The sequence below is a fragment of the Vitis vinifera genome, chromosome 11, assembly GCF_030704535.1.
Source record: "Vitis vinifera cultivar Pinot Noir 40024 chromosome 11, ASM3070453v1".
Lineage (NCBI taxonomy): Eukaryota > Viridiplantae > Streptophyta > Magnoliopsida > Vitales > Vitaceae > Vitis > Vitis vinifera.
Window position 1 is genome coordinate 17,445,963 of NC_081815.1, and position 20,769 is coordinate 17,466,731.

General features: G+C 36.6%; 1 protein-coding gene across 1 annotated transcript in view; it reads left to right on the forward strand.

Annotated features, from left to right (window-relative positions):
* The window catches only part of LOC100242790 (mannosyl-oligosaccharide 1,2-alpha-mannosidase MNS1), a 49,317-nt gene extending 31,907 nt beyond the window's left edge, over positions 1-17,410 (forward strand). The window contains exons 12-15 of the mRNA XM_002263448.5: positions 6,783-6,863; positions 6,951-7,121; positions 16,599-16,858; positions 16,963-17,410. Of these exons, the coding sequence (XP_002263484.3) occupies positions 6,783-6,863; positions 6,951-7,121; positions 16,599-16,832 (486 nt within the window). The 3' untranslated portion in view covers positions 16,833-16,858; positions 16,963-17,410. The remainder of the gene's footprint in view (positions 1-6,782; positions 6,864-6,950; positions 7,122-16,598; positions 16,859-16,962) is intronic.
* The last annotated feature ends 3,359 nt before the right edge of the window (positions 17,411-20,769 follow it).

The following is a 20,769-nucleotide window of genomic DNA, read 5'->3' on the forward strand; positions in this document are numbered from 1 at the left end:
ACTATCTAATTTCATAGTTCGAATTTGAATTCCTAGAAGCCGCTAAGTCTTGCCTGGATCCAATGAATTCACATCCGGTCAATTTGTGCTAAGTTCGCCGTATTTCTATTTAACACAACATTTGTCGATCTACATACAACACAACTTTTACTCTCATTCAATCAGAGTATGCTTTTTCTTTTCTTTTTGCCCTTTTTTTTTCTTGAGAAGTGGAGGCATTGTACACCATTTATGGAAAACATACTTTCACTATAATTGCCTTATTCCACTTAGGGAGATGTTTCCAAATTTTTCAAGTGAAGGCATATAAACTTGGAACAAGTCTTGGAAAGAATGTTTGAGATTATTTTAGCCAAGAATCCAAGAAAGCCTTTTAACAATTCGGGAAACATGAATATTAAACTTAGACAAACATGACAAGGGAATGAAAAAAAAATTAGGCATGACATTAGTTTCTTCCAAAGGAAAACAAATTTTACTTTATTAGTTAAACTGAATAAGTTTCTCTATGGATTACTTACCAACTATTTCTTTTTAGAGATTCCACTATGCAAATAATTTTATATGTCTTGATTCTTTATCTCAAAAGTGATTAACATAATTTTAGGATAAAAAAAATAAAATCAACTCTTGTAGGTTTAGTATATTTCTCTCAGGCCTAAAACTTGAGAAATTGAAATACTTACTAATAAGGCAAGTAAAAAGTGATATCAAAAGCAATGCCCTAAGAAGAAATGGGATAGACCAAAGGAAAAGAAGTTGGATAAGCTAAGCTCAAATCCTTAGGTCTATACTATTTTTTACTTTTACTTTCTTGTATACATCATGTATACTTGGGGGCGCTACTTTGGCGTTTCCCCTTTATATATATACTTTTTGCTCTTACCTATCAAAAGAAAAAAGAAAAAAACATACCTCTTTTTGACTTTTAGTCAATTAGGCATATACCCAAGGACTTCCTAAGGAATTGAAATAAAAGGGAATCCATGGGTTTAGTGAATATGCCCGCTAATTGATGTTCTATTGGGACAAACTCGAAAGAAATAACTATCTTCAACTAAATCTCTAATAAAATGACGACGAATTTTTATGTGTTTAGTTTGAGAATGAAGAACGAGATTTTTGGAAATGTTAATAGCACTAAAGTTGTTATAATGAATACTCATAGTACCTTGCTCAACGCCATAATCGTTGAACATCTATTTCATCCAAAGGAGTTGGATACAACATCTCCTTGTGACAATATATTCCACTTTTGCAATGGACAAAGATCGAATTTTGCTTCTTACTTAGCCAAACAAACAATCGCTAACAAAGGAGCAAGCACCAAAAGTTCTTTTCCTATCCTTTACATTTCTGCCCTAGTCAGCATTAGAATACCCATCAATAACAAGAGTGGAATCATAGGGGTACCATAGTCCATAATCTAAAGTGCCACTAATATAATGAATGATACTTTTAATAAAAGTTAAGTGTGACTCTTTGGGATTTGCTTGGTACCTATCACAAGTTCCCACACAAAGAGATGTTTGGATGACTTGTAGTGAAATACAACAAGCTCCTTATCATACTTTTATAAAGTTTTTACCAATGTTTTAAAAACCGGACCGGACCGGCCGGTTCAACCGTCAACCGGTCGCCAACCCGGTCTGATTTACCCTATTCAACCGTTTAGACAGTGAACCGGTCACGAACCGCCTAAACCAGTAGTCGGACCGGTGAACCGGTGGAAGCGGACGGTTCTAAATGAACCGAATGGTTCAAGTTGGCCCATCGTTTTGCAAGCACAAGACCCCATTGTATAAAAACTTAGGCAAAATACCATACCAGGCCATGGCAAAAAACCATACTGGGCCATGTCTTAGTGACAAAGCCCATACCCACCCAAACATTTTAAGTGGGCTGAATCTTTGAGCCCACAAGGTGGGATAGTGCTGTGGCTTTCAATGAGGATACCTTTTATAGGCATCCTTTGCACCCTTATTTCTCTCAAAATTCAATGTGGGATTGCAAACTAATATCAATGAAAAAAAGTTAACAATTCACCCAAGAGGATTTGAAGCTGGGACCTCAGGTTTTGTAAGTAAACTAGACACCACTCGACTACAAGCGATTTGATATTTGATATGCCAAACAAAATAATATATATTGGATTTTAAATTTTTTTATAATATTAAATAAAAATAATATAATATTTTTAAAAATTATAAAATTAGTTAAAATTTTCATTTTTAATATATTCACATTTAAATATTATACACATTTCATTTATTAAAATTTAAAATATTAATATGATTTAATTTGATATATTCATATATATTTTAAATTTTTTATAATTATTTTTAATTTTAATAATATATAAATTACATATTTATGACGTCACCGGTTCGACCGGTGAATCGTGAACCGGTAACTTTTCCGGTTCAACGACCGGTTCGGTTTTGAAAACATTGGTTTTTATTCAGCATCCTTTTCAGATATGTCCTTGCAAAGCTTAGTTGTGGTGCTCATGGGTGTCTTAGAGTGCTTGGTGGATTCAAGGCCAAACTTCTTCACTAACTCCCTAGCATATTTAGACTAAGATAGAAAGATACCATTTTTAAGTTGCTTAATCTGCAACCCTAGGAAGAAATTGAGTTCACTTGCTATGCTCATTTCAAATTCCTTTTTCATCTTCTCAGCAAAACGAAGGGCAAAGTCAATTGAGGTGGCTCCAAAAAACTATATCATCAACATAAATCCGAGTCACTAAAAGTTTAGACTTAGACCTATGAATGAGTAGAGTTCTATCAACTCCCCCTCTCTCAAAACCTTTTTCCAAAAGGTAAGTTGTAAGCCTCTTATACCAACTTCTAGGACCTTGCTTCAATCCATAAAAGACTTTCTTTAACCTATAAACATGATTGGGGAGTTTGAGATCTTCAAAACCCTTAGGTTGTTCAATATAGACTTCTTTACTGAGAATTCCATTTAGGAAAACACTCGTAACATCCATTTGAAATAGTTTAATTCTCAATGAGCACGTTATAGCTAGGAGGATTCGAATAGATTCTAACCTAGCTGTAGGGGCAAAGGTTTCCTCAAAATTAATCCCTCAATTTGGGAGTACTCTTGGGCTACTAGCCTAGTTTTGTTTCTCACTATGACCCAATTTTCATCCTATTTATTCTTAAATATTCACTTTGTACCTATTACTTGTTTATCTTTAGGCCTAAGGACTAAGTACCGCATCATTCCTAACAAACTAATTTAATTATTCCTGTAGTGCGGTAGTCCAAGATTCATCTCCTAAAACTTCCTCCACATTTTTTGGCTCCAATTGGGAGGTATAGCAAAAGAAGTCTATCTTATTTTGTCTAGATTGTCTCCTTGTAACCATGGAGTCATCCATGGTTCCTATTACATTTGAGATAGGATGATTTTTAGGTACTTTGGATTTATTCCTCTTACCTACTTCACTTGACCTAGCAACATCAAGTAGTTGTTCATCTCGATACCAGCTTCTCAGGGATACTTTTTGGGGCTTCCATACTATCATCCACTGTTTTAGGGATATCCCTAATGGATTCCTGGGTTAAATCACCTATCTGTTTATCCCCTGAGTCATCAATGACCACATTATAGGATTCATGGATAACTTTGGTGTTCTAGTTATAAATCTTATAGGTTTTGCTCTTGGTAGAATAGCCTAGAAAAATACCTAAATTAGACTTAGAGTCAAATTTACCTAGGTTTTCCCCATCCTTGAGTATGTAACACTCATTGCCAAAAGTTCTAAAATACTTAAGATTAGGTTTTCTCCTTGACCACAATTCATAAGACGTTTTATTCATTAATTTCACTCTAGGCCTAAGAGAACCCTATCGACAGTATAACTAGCAGTATTAATGGCTTCGACCTAAAAGTACATTAGAGTATCATGCATGTGAAGCATCACCTTGACCATTTCTTAAAGAACTCGATTCTTCATTGTAGCTACTCGATTTTGTTGAGGAGTTCTAGGGGCTAACTATTCATGTTTGATCCCCTTTGATTCACAGAAGAGATCAATTTCTACATTGTCAAACTCTCTCCCCCTACCACTCTTAATCCTATCAATTGGATGGCCTACTTCTACTTGAATTCAAGTGCACAAGGACTTCAAGTGCTCAATAGTCTTAGATTTTTCCCTTACAAAAAATACAAATATTTTATGCATTTTAGCTTAGAAAAGAATAATTGATCTGCTCCAACCCTTCAATCTTCTAAGTTGCCACTAAACAAACCTTTTTAGACTTACCTATGACTTTTTGGTTGAGCCAATGGCAACTTCAAATCTTCAGTGGAGAATAAGTCATTGTCTAAAAAGTCTTCCAAGCTAGGATGAATAGGAACAAAATTGCTAACAAACAAAATACAAGACTCAATGTCCTAACATATATATATATATATATATATATATATATATTTTTCTTTGCTTATAAAAAAAAAATCAGAATAAAAAGGAAATTCAATCAACACTCAATTTTTTTAAAATTTTTGATAACCGAGGAACTTTCCATGGATAAGCCCTTAGGACTCTCCATGGAGACCCAAACCTCGAGGTGTTGACTACCCCACAACAACTAGCATCGGGCACATTCAAGGTATCATCAGTGATAAGATTCGAACCTAGGACCATGTGTCACTTACTGGGACCACCCTTCCTAGTGTTTGCCCTGATCAACTGGGTTACCATAACGGCTTCTTTTTGTATTTCTTATAGCCAACAATTGAAGGAAAACTTTGTAGATGGCCATTTAATTTTTTGTAATTGTTTTTATAGCTTTTAAGATACTTGCTCCTAGCATTGTTTTAAAAGTCTAAAGGCGATCTTGAGTTGCTTTGCCCGGATGAGGCGAAGTGTAAGCCTCAAGGCGAAACAAGGCATAGCCGTCTACTTTAATGATAATAAAAAGGGAAAAATTCTGAAAAAAAAAATACTAATAAAATCACATGAAAATTAAATAATAAGAAAACCATCTAATGTATAATAATCAAGTTAATTGTATGTTATTTTCAATACCTTCTAATTTAGTGGTTTTTTTTTTTTTGTCTCTTTCTAAAATCCAACTCTTTCTCATGCATTTATCAAATAATCTTCAAACTTCAATGGATGGGATGCCATTTGTGTTGTTAGGTGATCACATTGATGCCGTTATAAGGCTATCGTACAAACATCCTTGGATTTCTTTTGTTTCACTCATTTTTTGGTGGGGGATGGTACAAAAATTCGTTTTTGGGAGGATCTTTGGTTTGTTGATAAATCCCTTAATGAGCAGTTCCCAAATATCTATAAAGTAGTGAGATTGACAAGCTTTGTTATTTCCCCAATGCTAGTTTCCTTCGTCTGCATCTTGAAACTTCAATTTTTGTCATAACCTCTTAGAGCATGAAATTGAGGAGCTAACTCTGCTTTAGACCATGTTTGTGTGCCATCTACATGTCCTTACTCAAGAGTTTGGTCCTTAACATCCTCAAGATCGTTCTTTGTCAGCCTCTTTTTTTAATGCTATCTTTGCTTTGACTAATTTAGTTCCTTTTATTCCTGTAAATTTTATTTGGAATTTCACAGCTCCATCAAAAGTGAAGGCTTTTGCATGACTTGTGGTGAACAAGAAGGTTGATGCTAATGACTTGCTCCAATGGAAAAGAACATACAAAGCACTTAGTCAGAGACTCAAAATGTGCTAGGGGAGTGGGAGTCTACAAACTGCAACATTGACATTATGGTGTAGATTGTTCCAACTTGCAGGAATTGATTGGTTTCCACCTAGAAAGGTGGAGAAGATGTTGATCATATCGTTTAGAAGTTTTAGGGGACTTCCTTGAGATAAGACTCTTTGGCGTATTGCCAACCTCACTTTAATTTGGACCATTTGGTAGGATAGGAATGGAATAATTTTTAAGGAGGTGGAGGTCTTTAAAATTAGTTTGTGACTCATTTTATTTCTCTTCATCAGTATGGGCTTCTACTAGTGAAGCTTTTGCAGGCATACCTTTGAGCCTCATTCAACCAGACTGGAACCTAGTTTGCAAAACCACGAGATTGACTAAGAGTCGCGTTGTGAATAGCTACCACCATCAATAGGTCTTGTCAAGCTAAATTGTGATGAATGTTCTTTAGGCAATCTTGGGTGGTTAGGGATTAGAGGGCTAATTAGAGATCATTGTTATAGAGTGCTAAGAGCATTCTCTAAACCTGCAGGTCTGGTTTTAGCCACTAAGGTAGAAATTCTAGTCCTTCTGGAAGGGTTGTTACAAGCGAAAGCTTTGTGTTTTTTTTTTTTTCCAATTTTTTGATTGAAGGTGATTTTGATGTCATATTGTAGGCGACTAGATTATTGGCATTTCTTCAGAGATGGGATCTTCCTTCTCTTGGACTCCTCGCTTATGTAATGATGCAACATATGCGTTAGCAAAATGTGGAGCTGGACATATGGTTTCTTTTATAGGAGATTTTATACCTTTGTGAATTGTAGTTTAGGTTTGACTTTGTAGACTAGTATAGACTTATTTGTCTTTGTGATCCTTCTTTGTATGGAGGTTGGATACTTCTTTGAAGGATTGCTTTCATAATATTGCAATACACTAAAATTATTGTTTCTTACAAAAAAATATTATACTCTATCAATTCTTAATATTTCAATACAATGAAATCATTGTTTCTTATAAAAAATATTATACTTTACCAGTTGCTCATGGCTTAGATAGTGCTTTGTTGTCTCTTGTTTGACTAGAATCTTCTTTGCCTTCTAATGTAGCTTGCATGGACATGTTATAACTTCTACCAATCAACACCTATGAAACTGGCTGGAGAGAACTATTTTTTTTCTGCTGGACAGGTTTGATGCTTCATTTTCTTGATATTTTCTAATACAATGAAAGTGTTGTTGGCCCCATACTTAAATTAACTTACACGACATTAACAGGACATGAGTGTGGATACATCATGGAATATTTTGAGGCCTGAAACTATTGAGTCATTGTTTTACCTCTGGCGTATCACTGGGAACAAGACTTACCAAGAATGGGGTTGGAACATTTTCCAGGCATTTGAAAAGAACTCACGGATAGAGACAGGATATGTGGGACACAAGAATGTAAGAATTTTCCCAACCCAGAGTTTCTGGTAGATTTTAACTTTGTTTTTCTTTTCAATTCAATTCTCCACGTGCAAAGTCCATGTCATCAACTACAGTACCATCCAAAGGGAAAAGGGAGGGGAAAGGATGGGATATTATTAGTTTTCCATATAAAAGTGCCCTTAGCTTTCCTTCTCTATGTACATAGGAGGAAGTTTAACTATAAACTTGGAAGGTTACTGTGGTGTGGGGCACTGGAAGATTTAATGCCACTTATTGTTCATGAAATAAAATATTAATCACAAATCACATACTTGATTTGGAAAGACTTGCTAAACTCTACAAATTAGATCAACTAATCAACTATAGAACATAGATTACAAAAGATAGAGAATATCGATATTGAACTTGTTTTCTTGACTCTTACCATCCATACCATAACCTGAACTATGAAACAAATTAATGTTTTCATGCTCCCAAGCCATGTGTTGAAATAATGCCAAAGTTAGGACTTTAATTTAGGAATAAAAAAGGAGAGATCATTTAGGATATTTCCTTATGATTTAGTTTCCTAATTTTAGGAGAGAATTAAGCTAGATTGATTGTTTCTTATTCAGTCATTTGTGTATATATATGTGTATGGTGTGTACCGATTCATGATCAATAAAGGAGTTCAGAAATTCTTCATGGTATCAGAGCCAGTTTTCTGAAACCCTAATCCCTTCTGGCCACCTCTTATTCAGGCCATCACTCATTCCGGCCAAATCTTTCTGGCCATATCTCAATCCGATCATCTCTCTCTCTCTCTCTCTCTCATTCCGGCCATCAGTCCCTGTTCTCAGAGCCAAGGGAGAAAACACTTTCCAGTCAGTCGAATCGTCGTCAGAAAACACTCACCGCCGGCAACTTTTCCGGCGAATTTTTCCGGCGAACTTTCCGGCGACGGTTTTTTCTACACCGCAAGGAGCGCCTGGAGGAGATCTCCAATTTGTCCCAAAGCACCGGAACCAGAAACCCATCCACGCGCCGCCCACGCGCGTTTTTTCGGCCGGCGACTGCATCTCACGCGCCGGCGAGTGAGGGCGCGTGAGCCACTTTCCGGCGACGCGCTTCCTCCTCCAGGCTCGCCTGACGCCGACCAGCCACCCTTCCTACCTGTTTGTGCAATCCGAGCCCTGCACGTGCCTCTTTTGGGGTTCTTTTGCTTCCGCGGGCCCTCTGATCAGATTTTCCGGCGTCCTTCGGCTATTTTTTCTCAACTCCAGTCCCTGCACGTGCCTTGAAAAGTGTTCTTCTACCTTTCCGGTCCATGACAAAATACGGAATGGCATCATCACAAGTATCCAGCGTCACGTCACCAGAATCAGGGGGCAGATCTGAAATTCCAAACCTTGGTGGCAATGATTCCTCTCCTATTCTCATCACAGGACACAAATTAAATGGCCATAACTATTTACAGTGGTCACAATCTGTGTTGCTGTTCATTTGCGGTAAAGGAAAGGATGAGTACCTCACTGGAGAAGCAGTCATGCCAGAAACTACAGAACCGGGTTTCAGGAAGTGGAAGATTGAAAACAGCATGATCATGTCATGGCTTATCAATTCCATGAACAATGACATAGGCGAAAATTTCTTGCTGTTTGGGACTGCAAAGGATATATGGGATGCAGCCAAAGAAACTTACTCAAGTTCTGAAAATACTTCAGAACTGTTTCAGGTTGAATCAGCTCTACATGACTTCCGCCAAGGAGAGCAGTCAGTTACTCAGTATTACAACACACTCACAAGGTATTGGCAGCAACTTGACTTATTTGAGACTCACTCATGGAAATGTTCGGATGATGCAGCAACATACAGGCAAATTGTGGAACAAAAGAGACTGTTCAAGTTCTTCCTAGGACTAAACAGGGAATTGGATGATGTTAGAGGCCGAATCATGGGCATTAAACCCCTGCCAAGTCTCAGGGAGGCTTTTTCAGAGGTTAGACGTGAAGAAAGTAGAAAGAAAGTGATGATGGGATCAAAAGAGCAACCTGCCCCAACATTGGATGCCTCTGCCCTTGCGGCTCGGTCATTTAATAGTAGTGGTGGAGATCGTCAGAAACGGGATAGGCCTTGGTGTGATTATTGTAAGAAACCAGGCCATTATAAGGAGACTTGCTGGAAGCTTCATGGCAAACCTGCTGATTGGAAACCAAAGCCACGGTTTGACAGAGATGGCAGAGCACACGTGGCTGCCAACTCTGAGAGCACCTCTGTTCCCGAGCCGAGTCCATTCAACAAAGAGCAGATGGAGATGCTACAGAAATTATTAAGCCAAGTTGGCAGTGGCAGTACTACCGGTGTAGCCTTCACTGCTAATCGAAGAGGAATGAGGCCGTGGATAGTAGACACAGGTGCTTCTGATCACATGACAGGAGATGCTGCCATTCTTCAAAATTACAAGCCAAGTAATGGTCATTCATCCGTCCATATTGCTGATGGTTCAAAGTCAAAAATTGCCGGGACAGGTTCTATAAAACTTACTAAAGACTTATATCTTGACTCTGTCCTCCATGTTCCAAACTTGGATTGCAATCTTTTGTCCATTAGCAAATTGGCTCATGATCTCCAATGTGTTACTAAATTCTATCCAAACTTGTGTGTTTTTCAGGACTTGAAATCGGGGAAGATGATTGGCAGTGCTGAACTGTGTTCCGGGCTCTACCTCCTTTCATGTGGCCAATTCTCCAACCAAGTCTCTCAAGCAAGTTGCGTACAGTCTCAGAGTATGTCAGAGTCTTTCAATTCTGTGTCAAATTCTAAGGTCAATAAAGATAGTGAGATTATAATGTTACACTATCGCCTTGGTCATCCTAGCTTTGTTTACCTTGCAAAATTGTTTCCCAGATTATTTATCAATAAAAATCCAGCATCTTATCACTGTGAAATTTGTCAGTTTGCAAAGCATACTCGAACAGTATATCCTCAAATCCCATACAAACCTTCGACTGTTTTCTCTCTAGTACATAGTGATGTGTGGGGTCCCTCCCGGATAAAAAATATTTCTGGCACTCGATGGTTTGTGACATTCGTTGATGATCATACTCGGGTAACATGGGTTTTCCTTATGAAAGAAAAGTCAGAGGTCGGGCACATTTTTCAAACCTTCAATCGTATGGTTCAAAATCAATTCAATTCCAAAATACAAGTCCTCAAGTCAGATAATGCAAAGGAATACTTTACTAGTAGTCTCAGTACTTATCTTCAAAATCATGGCATTATCCACATAAGTTCTTGCGTTGACACCCCACAACAAAATGGGGTGGCCGAACGCAAGAATAGACATCTCTTGGAGGTTGCCCGGTGCCTTATGTTTTCCTCTAATGTTCCAAACTATTTCTGGGGGGAAGCTATTCTCACAGCTACCTATTTGATTAACCGTATGCCATCCAGAGTGCTTACCTTTCAATCCCCACGTCAACTTTTCTTAAAACAGTTTCCTCACACCCATGCCGCCTCTTCTGATTTACCACTCAAAGTATTTGGTTGTACGGCATTCGTTCATGTGTATCCTCAAAATCGTAGCAAATTTGCTCCTCGAGCAAATAAGTGCATTTTTCTAGGGTATTCTCCAACCCAAAAAGGATACAAATGCTATTCTCCAACCAACAAAAGATTTTACACCACCATGGACGTCTCTTTCTTTGAACATGTCTTCTTCTATCCCAAATCTCATGTTCAGGGGGAGAGCATGAATGAACATCAAGTTTGGGAGTGAGAGTCTTTTCTTGATGGTGTACCTTCTTTTCACTCAGAGTCACCAAATCCTTCCCAATTCGCGCCCACTGAGTTGTCCACACCCATGCCGCCATCAGTTCAGCCAGCCCAGCACACAAATGTTCCTTCTCCCGTGACCATCCAGTCTCCCATGCCTATTCAACCTATAGCCCCACAACTTGCTAATGAGAACTTACAAGTTTACATCAGGAGGAGGAAAAGACAGGAATTAGAGCACGGATCACAGTCAACATGTGGCCAATATATTGACTCCAATTCAAGTCTTCCTGAAGAGAACATAGGTGAGGATAGGGCTGGAGAGGTGTTAATTCCCAGCATTGATGATTCTACTTTGCCAATTGCATTGAGGAAGGGTGTTAGGAGATGTACAGATCATCCAATTGGGAATTATGTTACGTATGAAGGGTTATCACCATCTTACAGAGCATTTGCTACTTCTCTTGATGATACTCAGGTTCCCAACACAATACAAGAGGCATTAAAAATTTCAGAATGGAAGAAGGCAGTACAAGATGAGATTGATGCACTTGAGAAGAATGGGACGTGGACTATCACAGATTTGCCGGTTGGGAAGAGGCCTGTGGGGTGCAAGTGGATTTTCACCATAAAATACAAAGCAGATGGATCAGTCGAAAGATTCAAGGCTCGTTTGGTAGCTAGAGGGTTTACACAATCCTATGGGATAGACTATCAGGAGACTTTTGCTCCTGTTGCAAAACTGAACACTATCAGGATCCTTCTCTCATTGGCTGTCAATCAAGATTGGTGCTTGCAACAACTGGACATAAAAAATGCGTTTCTAAATGGGGACCTAGAAGAGGAAGTCTACATGGAAATACCACCTGATTTCGAAGAAAGTATGGCAAAGAATCAGGTTTGCAAACTCCAAAAATCATTGTATGGCCTTAAACAATCTCCTCGAGCCTGGTTTGATAGATTCACAAAAGCAGTCCTGAAGCTGGGCTACAAACAAGGTCAGGCTGATCATACTCTATTTGTCAAGAAATCTCATGCCGGGAAATTGGCCATATTGATAGTCTATGTCGATGATATTATTCTATCTGGAAATGATATGGGGGAGTTACAGAATTTGAAGAAGTATTTGTCAGAAGAGTTTGAAGTTAAAGACCTTGGAAATTTGAAATATTTCCTTGGTATGGAAGTGGCTAGATCAAGGAAAGGAATCGTAGTCTCTCAAAGAAAATACATACTCGATCTTCTTAAGGAGACCGGTATGCTTGGATGCAAACCAATTGATACTCCTATGGATAGTCAGAAGAAACTTGGTATCGAGAAAGAAAGTACACCGGTAGACAGGGGGAGATATCAGCGGCTTGTCGGGCGCTTGATTTATCTCTCACACACTCGGCCAGATATTGGCTTTGCAGTGAGTGCTGTAAGTCAATTCATGCACAGCCCCACTGAGGAACACATGGAAGCAGTCTACAGGATTCTTAGATATTTAAAAATGACACCAGGGAAAGGCCTATTCTTCAGAAAGACAGAGAACCGTGACACTGAAGTATACTCAGATGCGGATTGGGCAGGAAACATCATTGACAGGCGGTCCACTTCCGGATATTGTTCTTTTGTCTGGGGAAATCTTGTTACCTGGAGGAGTAAGAAGCAATCAGTTGTAGCCAGAAGTAGTGCAGAAGCTGAGTACAGAGCTCTTGCACAGGGAATCTGTGAAGGGATTTGGATAAAAAGGGTTCTTAGTGAACTGGGACAAACGAGTTCATCTCCAATTCTGATGATGTGTGATAATCAGGCAGCTATAAGCATAGCAAAGAACCCCGTGCATCATGACAGGACCAAGCATGTTGAGATTGACAGACACTTTATCACAGAGAAGGTGACTAGTGAGACGGTCAAATTAAACTATGTTCCTACCAAGCACCAAACCGCAGACATCCTCACCAAAGCTTTACCTAGGCCTAACTTCGAAGACTTAACTTGCAAGCTGGGATTATATGATATATATTCTCCAGCTTGAGGGGGAGTGTTGAAATAATGCCAAAGTTAGGACTTTAATTTAGGAATAAAAAAGGAGAGATCATTTAGGATATTTCCTTATGATTTAGTTTCCTAATTTTAGGAGAGAATTAAGCTAGATTGATTGTTTCTTATTCAGTCATTTGTGTATATATATGTGTATGGTGTGTACCGATTCATGATCAATAAAGGAGTTCAGAAATTCTTCACCATGAAATATGCTCATGTTTCACACTCCAAAGTCATAAAATAATCTCATATTTTTATGTTCCACATGAGCCATGAAATAAACCCATATTTCTATTCCCCATCCACGCCATGAAAGAAACTTTGCCAAGTCTTTTCCTCCTCTTACTCCTATGTAAAGCAATTACAAGCACATCTTTTGTTAGGTATGTAGTAATGTTGCTCTTTGAGAAATGATGGCTTAAGAAATGAACCTTAAGATGGCTAATGTATGCTTGAGGATGAGTGTGTCCGTAGGATGTGTGTTAATATGCTTCAAGGTGAATGTTATGTCAACTACATGAAAAGGTTTAACTTGATCTCAAGGGCAGTCAATTGGTTGCTAGATGAGATGATTAAAGATCTGGGCGTAATGAATGGTATTAGAGTCAAGTAATGAGTTGAGTCTCTAGAGCTTCAGATTAGAGGAGTTCTTAAGTATGCAACAATGCCACTACCTAGGAAATGATGGCTCAAGAAATGCATGTTGGGATAGGTTTGTATGCCTTGGGATACCTTAGGTTGAATGTTGCCTTGAGATGAGTGTGTAAGATGCCTCAGGCCCCAAGGTTTTAATTAACTCTTCGTAAAACCAATTAGTTGTTAGTGAGGGTATGGTTAATCCTTTTATGTGATTCAACATCCAGCACACATCCTTAGGCATCAGGATGGGTGTATATACCTCGAGATGAGTGTTGAACCTCAAGATGAGTGTGTATGCTTTGGAAGGAGTGTTGCCTTGGGATGAGTGCAAAATCCTTCGGCCCAAGGTTTTAACATTCGAATTTCATTTATTGAGCCATTATTTTTTACGGATCAATATTGTTGCATACCTAACTCATAACCTAGTTCTGTTATCAGTTATTGGGCCTAAGGCTTTTAGCCTTGTTATTTGAAAATGAATTGGTTTTTAGTGAGGTTAAGCTAAACTTCTTTGTGTAGTTCCATATCAAACTCATCCCAAGGCATGTACAACTATCTTGAGGTTTGTTTTTTAAGCCATCATTTTTTGGAAGCATACACATCCTTCTCAAGATTTCTTGAACCTCTTTATGTGGTTTAAACACAATCATCTCAAGGCTTGCATACCATCTCAAGGTCCATTTCTTTGCATATGGCTTAGGATACCTTGAGATCAAGTTGAGTCCATGGAGATGCCTTGGGCCCAAGGTTTTAACCATCTCATCTAAGAGTGGTTTATCTTTTTATGTGGTTCAACGTTTAGTACCTAAGATGGGTGTGTATATCTTGGGATAAGTGTTGAACCCTAGGATGAGTGTGTATGCCTTGGGATGAGTACTACCTGGAGATGAATATGTGGGATGCTTTAGCCATCTGAGGTTCACTTCTTGAGCTGTCATTTCCTAAAGAGTGATATTGTTGTATACCTAACCTATCACCTTGCTTTAAAAACACTTGTTGGGTCTAAGGCTTTAGCCATTTCATGTAAAAACCAATTAATTATTAGTGAGGTCAAGCTAAACCCTTTTTTATTTATTTATTTGATATCACCCTCATTATGAAGCATACACTCTCATCCCGATGTTCATTTCTTAAGCTATCATTTCTTGAGGAGCATACACATCCATCTTGAGATTCATTTCTTGAGCCATGATTTCTCAATAAGTTTCATTGTTGCATTTCTCATCGTGAGGCATGCACACCCATCTCAAGGTTCATTTTTTAAGCCATCATTTCCTAGGAAGTGTACACACCCATCTCGAGATTCATTTCATAGGCCATAATTTCTTGAGAAGCATTATTACATATGTTGTTAATATGTATGCCTTTATGTGTTATCTCCATAATTTCAACTTTCTATGTTTGTTATTATACCTTACTTAAAAAAATCTGAATCAAAAGAAAAACTAATATATTAATTGAAGGTTTTTATTCACCAATCACCATCATTTTCAATGACAACATTTCAATTACTTGAATGACAATTCCCCCATATTCATTTGCAAAAATAAATTTACTTAACTTTTAATATTTTATACATGCCTTTGAGAACATGAGTGTAGCTTTTCGTGTGGAATTATTTTACTCTCTCTCCTTTTTACAATCACTTGGTAACCTTAAAAGGATAAGTCTAAACAATTAATACAACAATTCTTTTAAGAATTATCTTTTTTTTGAATTTGATTTTTCTTTAGTACTATGAAAAATAGTTTATCATTATATCATATATCATATCATGTATCATAAGATAAAATTAAGATAAGATATGAACTTGAGTTACATAGTGATTTCCATAAAATGTATCATATCGTGTATCTTGAACTTTTAACAACCATGAACAATCCCTCCTGCAATATAACACTCATAGGACTTAACACTTGGCTTTGATATCATTTGTTGTGCAAAGGCTTTAGTCATCTCATCTAACAACCGATTAACTACAAGTGAAGTCAAATTAAAGCTCTTTATAGGTTTGACATAGGTCAAGCTAAACCTCTTTATGTGACTTGGAATCACACTCATCCTTAGGTATGCACACCCGTCTTAGATATCTTGAACCCTCACTTTCCTAGGAGTGCCATTGTTGCAAACCTAACAATCCTTTCCTCAACATGAGTTATCATTTCTTGGGGAACTACATTGTTGCATACTTGATTTGAACCTATGACTTGCCTCTGATACGACTTGTTGGGCTTCATTTAACAACCAATTAGCTGCCGGTGAGATCTAGCCAAATGTATGTGTAATTATTTTCCTATTATTTTTAGGACTATTAGATCTAAAAATATTTTAATATAATAAAGGTTTGGAGAGGTTATTGCTATTATTATTTTCATTAACAAAATTGATTTTTAGAATTCCTCTTTATAATTTTATTCAAGTGAGATGGTGTTCTTTTTCTTATTTCCTATTTTTAATGGTATTCTTTGAAATCAACAAGGCTTACTCCAAGAAAATCAGCAAGTCTTAAGGAAGGTAGGATCTTTTTCTCATCAGTAAAATGTGCCACTAGATGCTTGCTACCTCACACTTATTCGAATGGGTTTTTTTTCTGCCTTGAGCTTGATTCCACATATTCAATTAATGTCTGTTTAGGAGTTAGGACACATACATCAAGTATGGCGCATGATGAGGTGGTCTTAGGAGTGCCCCATCCAGGACCTTCCCCTGTGTCACCTGTAGCTGCAGCCTATCCCATTGCTTGTCTATGAGGCTTAATTAATTCATATAGTGAAACACTTAACAACTGAAGATGGCTTGGGTTCTGTCAAATTTTTATTTCACTCCAATTTATTCTTTATATGTATGTGGAAGGGAAAATATAAGCTCTAATTTTCTTATTGAAAATCATCCAATCCCTTAATGTAGGTTTTGTTCTTAAATTTTTTTGACAAATAATCTGCATTTGATGAATGGTTTTAGATCCAAAATAAGAATCAAGTTCCTAAGGTTATAATTTTTTTTTTTTTTTTTTATATAAGAAATTGCTACTTAAAACTTTCATTGATTTATTCCTGCTTGATTTGTGTTCAGGTTAATACAGGGATCAAAGATAATATGATGCAAAGTTTCTTTCTTGCTGAGACGCTCAAGTATCTCTACCTCCTGTTTTCACCTCCATCTGTCATCCCTCTAGATGAATGGGTTTTTAACACGGAAGCCCACCCTTTCAGAATTGTAACTCGGCATGATCATGAAGAGAATTTTGGAGCACTTGGACAACAAAAACCACAAGTTCTAACCAAAACCCAGCCAAACTGGATATAGTTGAGCCCCATTGTTCAACAACTAAGGTAAAACTCTCTTACATACAAATCCCAAGACTAGAATAATATAACTATAAATGACCAAGACTCTCACCGTCAATTCCTGAAACTGGATTGATTGTGACATGCAGTTAGCCTATATTTTGGATTGATGGTCCTACCGAGACAAATTGGGATGGTGGTGACTGCAGTGCTCTGTTTCAGCTGCAAGCTGCTCAGTTCTTTACATTACGATATAAGGAGTATGTATAACGGCAGAATGTACATTATAAGTAGCAATTTTTGTCTCCCTTAGTTGAGTGAAGGATATACTGTTCATGTTTTTGCTCATAGGATCATGATTGATGAGCCAGATTATAGTAGTCCTGTTGGAGAGAACCCAAATGATAAACTTATATTCTTTGTTTCAGGTTTGGGTTCTCAGTCTTCCTTTACACCCTTATGAGACAGCAGTATAGCATTTTCAATTCAGAATGCATTATTGCTGTCTCTTTGTTGTTAGAGTAACTTGTGTTTGTAATGTGATTGCATATTCATGATTCATTTTGGTAGAATACAATGCCTTGCTATTTTCGATCACTTTCTTACTCGAAAATTCTTCAGGATTGATATATTTGGGTACTCAGGAATTGCATGGCCTCTGTTGGGATCCATAGAAAGAATGAGGGAAATGAAAGCAAATTGCTAAATGCTTGGGGTGGGGGGGGGGGGGGGCGTTGTGGGGAGAAATTTCAAAAGTTCATGCTGACGGACAAATGGATTTTGGGCCGAGAGCAACCTGAACCCAAAGGCCTGAGTAAACCCATAAAGGCTTTGGACATTTGTTCATGCCTTCGAAAAATTTCCAATTCTATCTCCTATGCTTTTGGGAAAAGTATCCCATTCCCAACTTTATTGAAAAGAGTTTTTGTCCGTTTAAACATATTCTATATCTTCTTAATAATCAGAGATAGCTTAGAGCTTAGGATACCAATTTCGAGCCAATGGTGATTGATCTCGGATTAATTAAGTTAGTGAGAAATATTTGGTGAGTTGTCTCAGTTGAGAAACAGTTAGTCACCTATTTTATCAAAGGAAATTATAGTAATCTAGAAGGTTTGCCATGGCAAATGTTGTTAGGTTGATGATGATAGGAAATGTTCACATTGTGGGTGAGACAATACATTTTCCTCTTACGTGGTAGATGGGGACTTTCCACCAACAAAGCTAGCTAGCACATCAAGAATTCAAGACCCACTATGTAAATTATATGGTTAATTGCTAGAATTGTCAATGATACATTTTATAACAAAAACCAAATCAAGGGTATAAAAAAAAAAGAATAAAAAATAGTAGTGTCTTAATGCCATCATGCCCATTAACTTGTTTATTTTTTATTATAATCTTTGACCAATGTGTATAACATCACAAGGGGGTACAAATTACCATATCATTGTCCATATAAAACTTAGCACTTTCTACTTTAGTGCAAAGCATCATAATTACAACCTACCTATCTATACATCTAAGTGTAATGATAAAGTTGAAATGGAATTAAAGACATGGTCGATTTTATGTGAAAAAAAAAAAAAAGAACCAAATCAAAACCCCAAGCTCCAACACCCAAGGTGCTTGTGCTTCATTGCTCCTCCAATTCACAATTTCACACCCACACCCACACCCACACCCACAAAGGTAAATCACATTAGTTCAACCCAAGTGGAAGAAGCCTAAAGAAGAGAGAGGGAGGGAAGGAGGGAGAGAGAGAGAGAGAGAGAGAGAGAGATCACAAGGCTCAAGCAAAGAGACATTCCTTCAGCCCTACCAAAAAAAGGATGAACAACAAAGGCAAAAGCAAACCCATCCCCACCAACTCAGCTGCAATCATGACAGTGGGAGTGGAAGTGGCCTACTTTGAAATAACCCAAGGAAAAAATTATTCAATTCCCATGCAAAATAAAAGCAAAACACCCTCGCCCTCTCTCTCTCTTCCTCTGTATGTATATATATATGCACATAAAATAAAAATAATAATAAAGAAAGAAGAAAATGAAATGAGATAAGAATGAAAGTAGAATCTAGTACTATCTCTTGAGAGGAGTGATGGGTTTTGGACTGGCAAAGAGAATCCATGTTAGGAGCTTGAAAAGGTGAGCCACAGAGCAAGAAAAAGAGAGGGGGAGAGAGAAAGAGAGAAAGAGAAAGGAGGGTGTGTGTGTACATGGGTTTGTGTATAGTAAGTGTAATGGGTGTGTGGTGTGTGTCAGCTTGATAGGGCATGCGTTCTTCAAACTTCCAAGGGTGATTGATTCTTCAGACATTAAGGAATTTTGGAGCATTGGGTTGTTTGCTTTTGGCGTTTTCCCACATTCCCTCTGCCTCTTTGTGGTCTTGGATGTTGGACTGTTGGAGTATAAACAAACACTCAAATCAATAAACAAACTCTCCATTTTTCTTTTCTCTCTTTCTCTTGGGAATTTGTGTATTTATTATTATTATCATTCATTTTAACTCATAATGCCTCTCCTCCTCTCATCAAAGACATCAATGTGGGATACGAAGATAGCTTTTATGGATTCGATCCCTCAATCCAATGATTTAAAATAAATATTTAGAGTGCCCAGAGATCCATAAAAGATGTAAAAGGTAAAGAAAACTTTTGACTATAATAGTGGATTTGTACACAACAACTTTTTGCTCTATTTAATGTGACTTCCATTTAGCTTTTGCCTCAAAGTCATTGCCATTTGTTCTCAGAGAAAGTGTACTCCTGCCCCTCCTCTCTCACCAGCCCCCCACCCCTCGCCCATCACCCCTAGTTTCTTTAGCATCCTTTAATAACTCCACAAATAATAATAATAATAATGATAATTTAAAAAAAAAATTGAAAAATAATTTTTTTTTCTTTAGTATGAGTTATCATTTTCTTAAATGGGTTTTCAGATACTTTGTCTTAACATAAATTTCAAATATATTCAAATTTATTTAGACTTTAAATAGAAAAAAATAAAATCCATTATTTCTTTCTTTGAAAAATTATTATAAAATATTTTTGATATCATAGATTAACCCTTTTCAAGGTAAAAAAAAAAAAAAAAATCAATTCAAGGAGAAGCCAAATAAATAAGGTGATTAATAAAATTCAAAATTTTGTTATGATATATTTTTATTACTTTAAAATGTTATTTTAAGGCTATGTTTGGCTTTTGAAAATTTTGAGGGAAAATATGAGAGAAAGAAAATAGAGATAAAAAGAAAAAGGAAAGAAAAAATAAAGGAAAATAAAAAAAATTAACTTAATAAATTATTTTTACTTATTTCTTCAAACTCATTTTATTTATTTCCTTCTATTATATAAAGATTAAATAATTTTAAAATATATAAAATTTTAATAAATTTTAATTATATTTTTTTCACAGTGAAACCAAATACAAGAAAACAATTTTTTTTAGTATTTTTTTTCTTTCCCGAAAACCAAACATAGCCTAAATCATTTTAATTAAACACAAAGACTATTAATGAAAATTAGCTTGATAACTTAACAAATAGGAATCCCTTGTGGAAATGTATATTCCTTTTGCCCTTTCTATTTCAGTGATTGAGAAATGTATATCCCTTTATGTCCTTCCTTTCAGTGGTTGGGATGGGCCAAGCATCAATCAAATGGATGTACCAATCTCCATTAAATATGTAGTTCTTTTAATTTTATTTTATTTTCATTTTTTATAATTTAACTTCCCTCTCTCTTTTTTTTCAATAAAAGATCCTAAATTTTATTTAATGGACTTTATATTTTTTATATTATTTTAATTTTTTTTCTATATTTTATGGTGATAATTGAAAAAAATTATTTGAAAAGAAGATAATTTGTTATTAGACTAGAGTTTTGAATGTCAAATTATAAAAAAATTTATGTTAATAACTGATTAAATTTTATCAAATTGTTAATATATAACAAC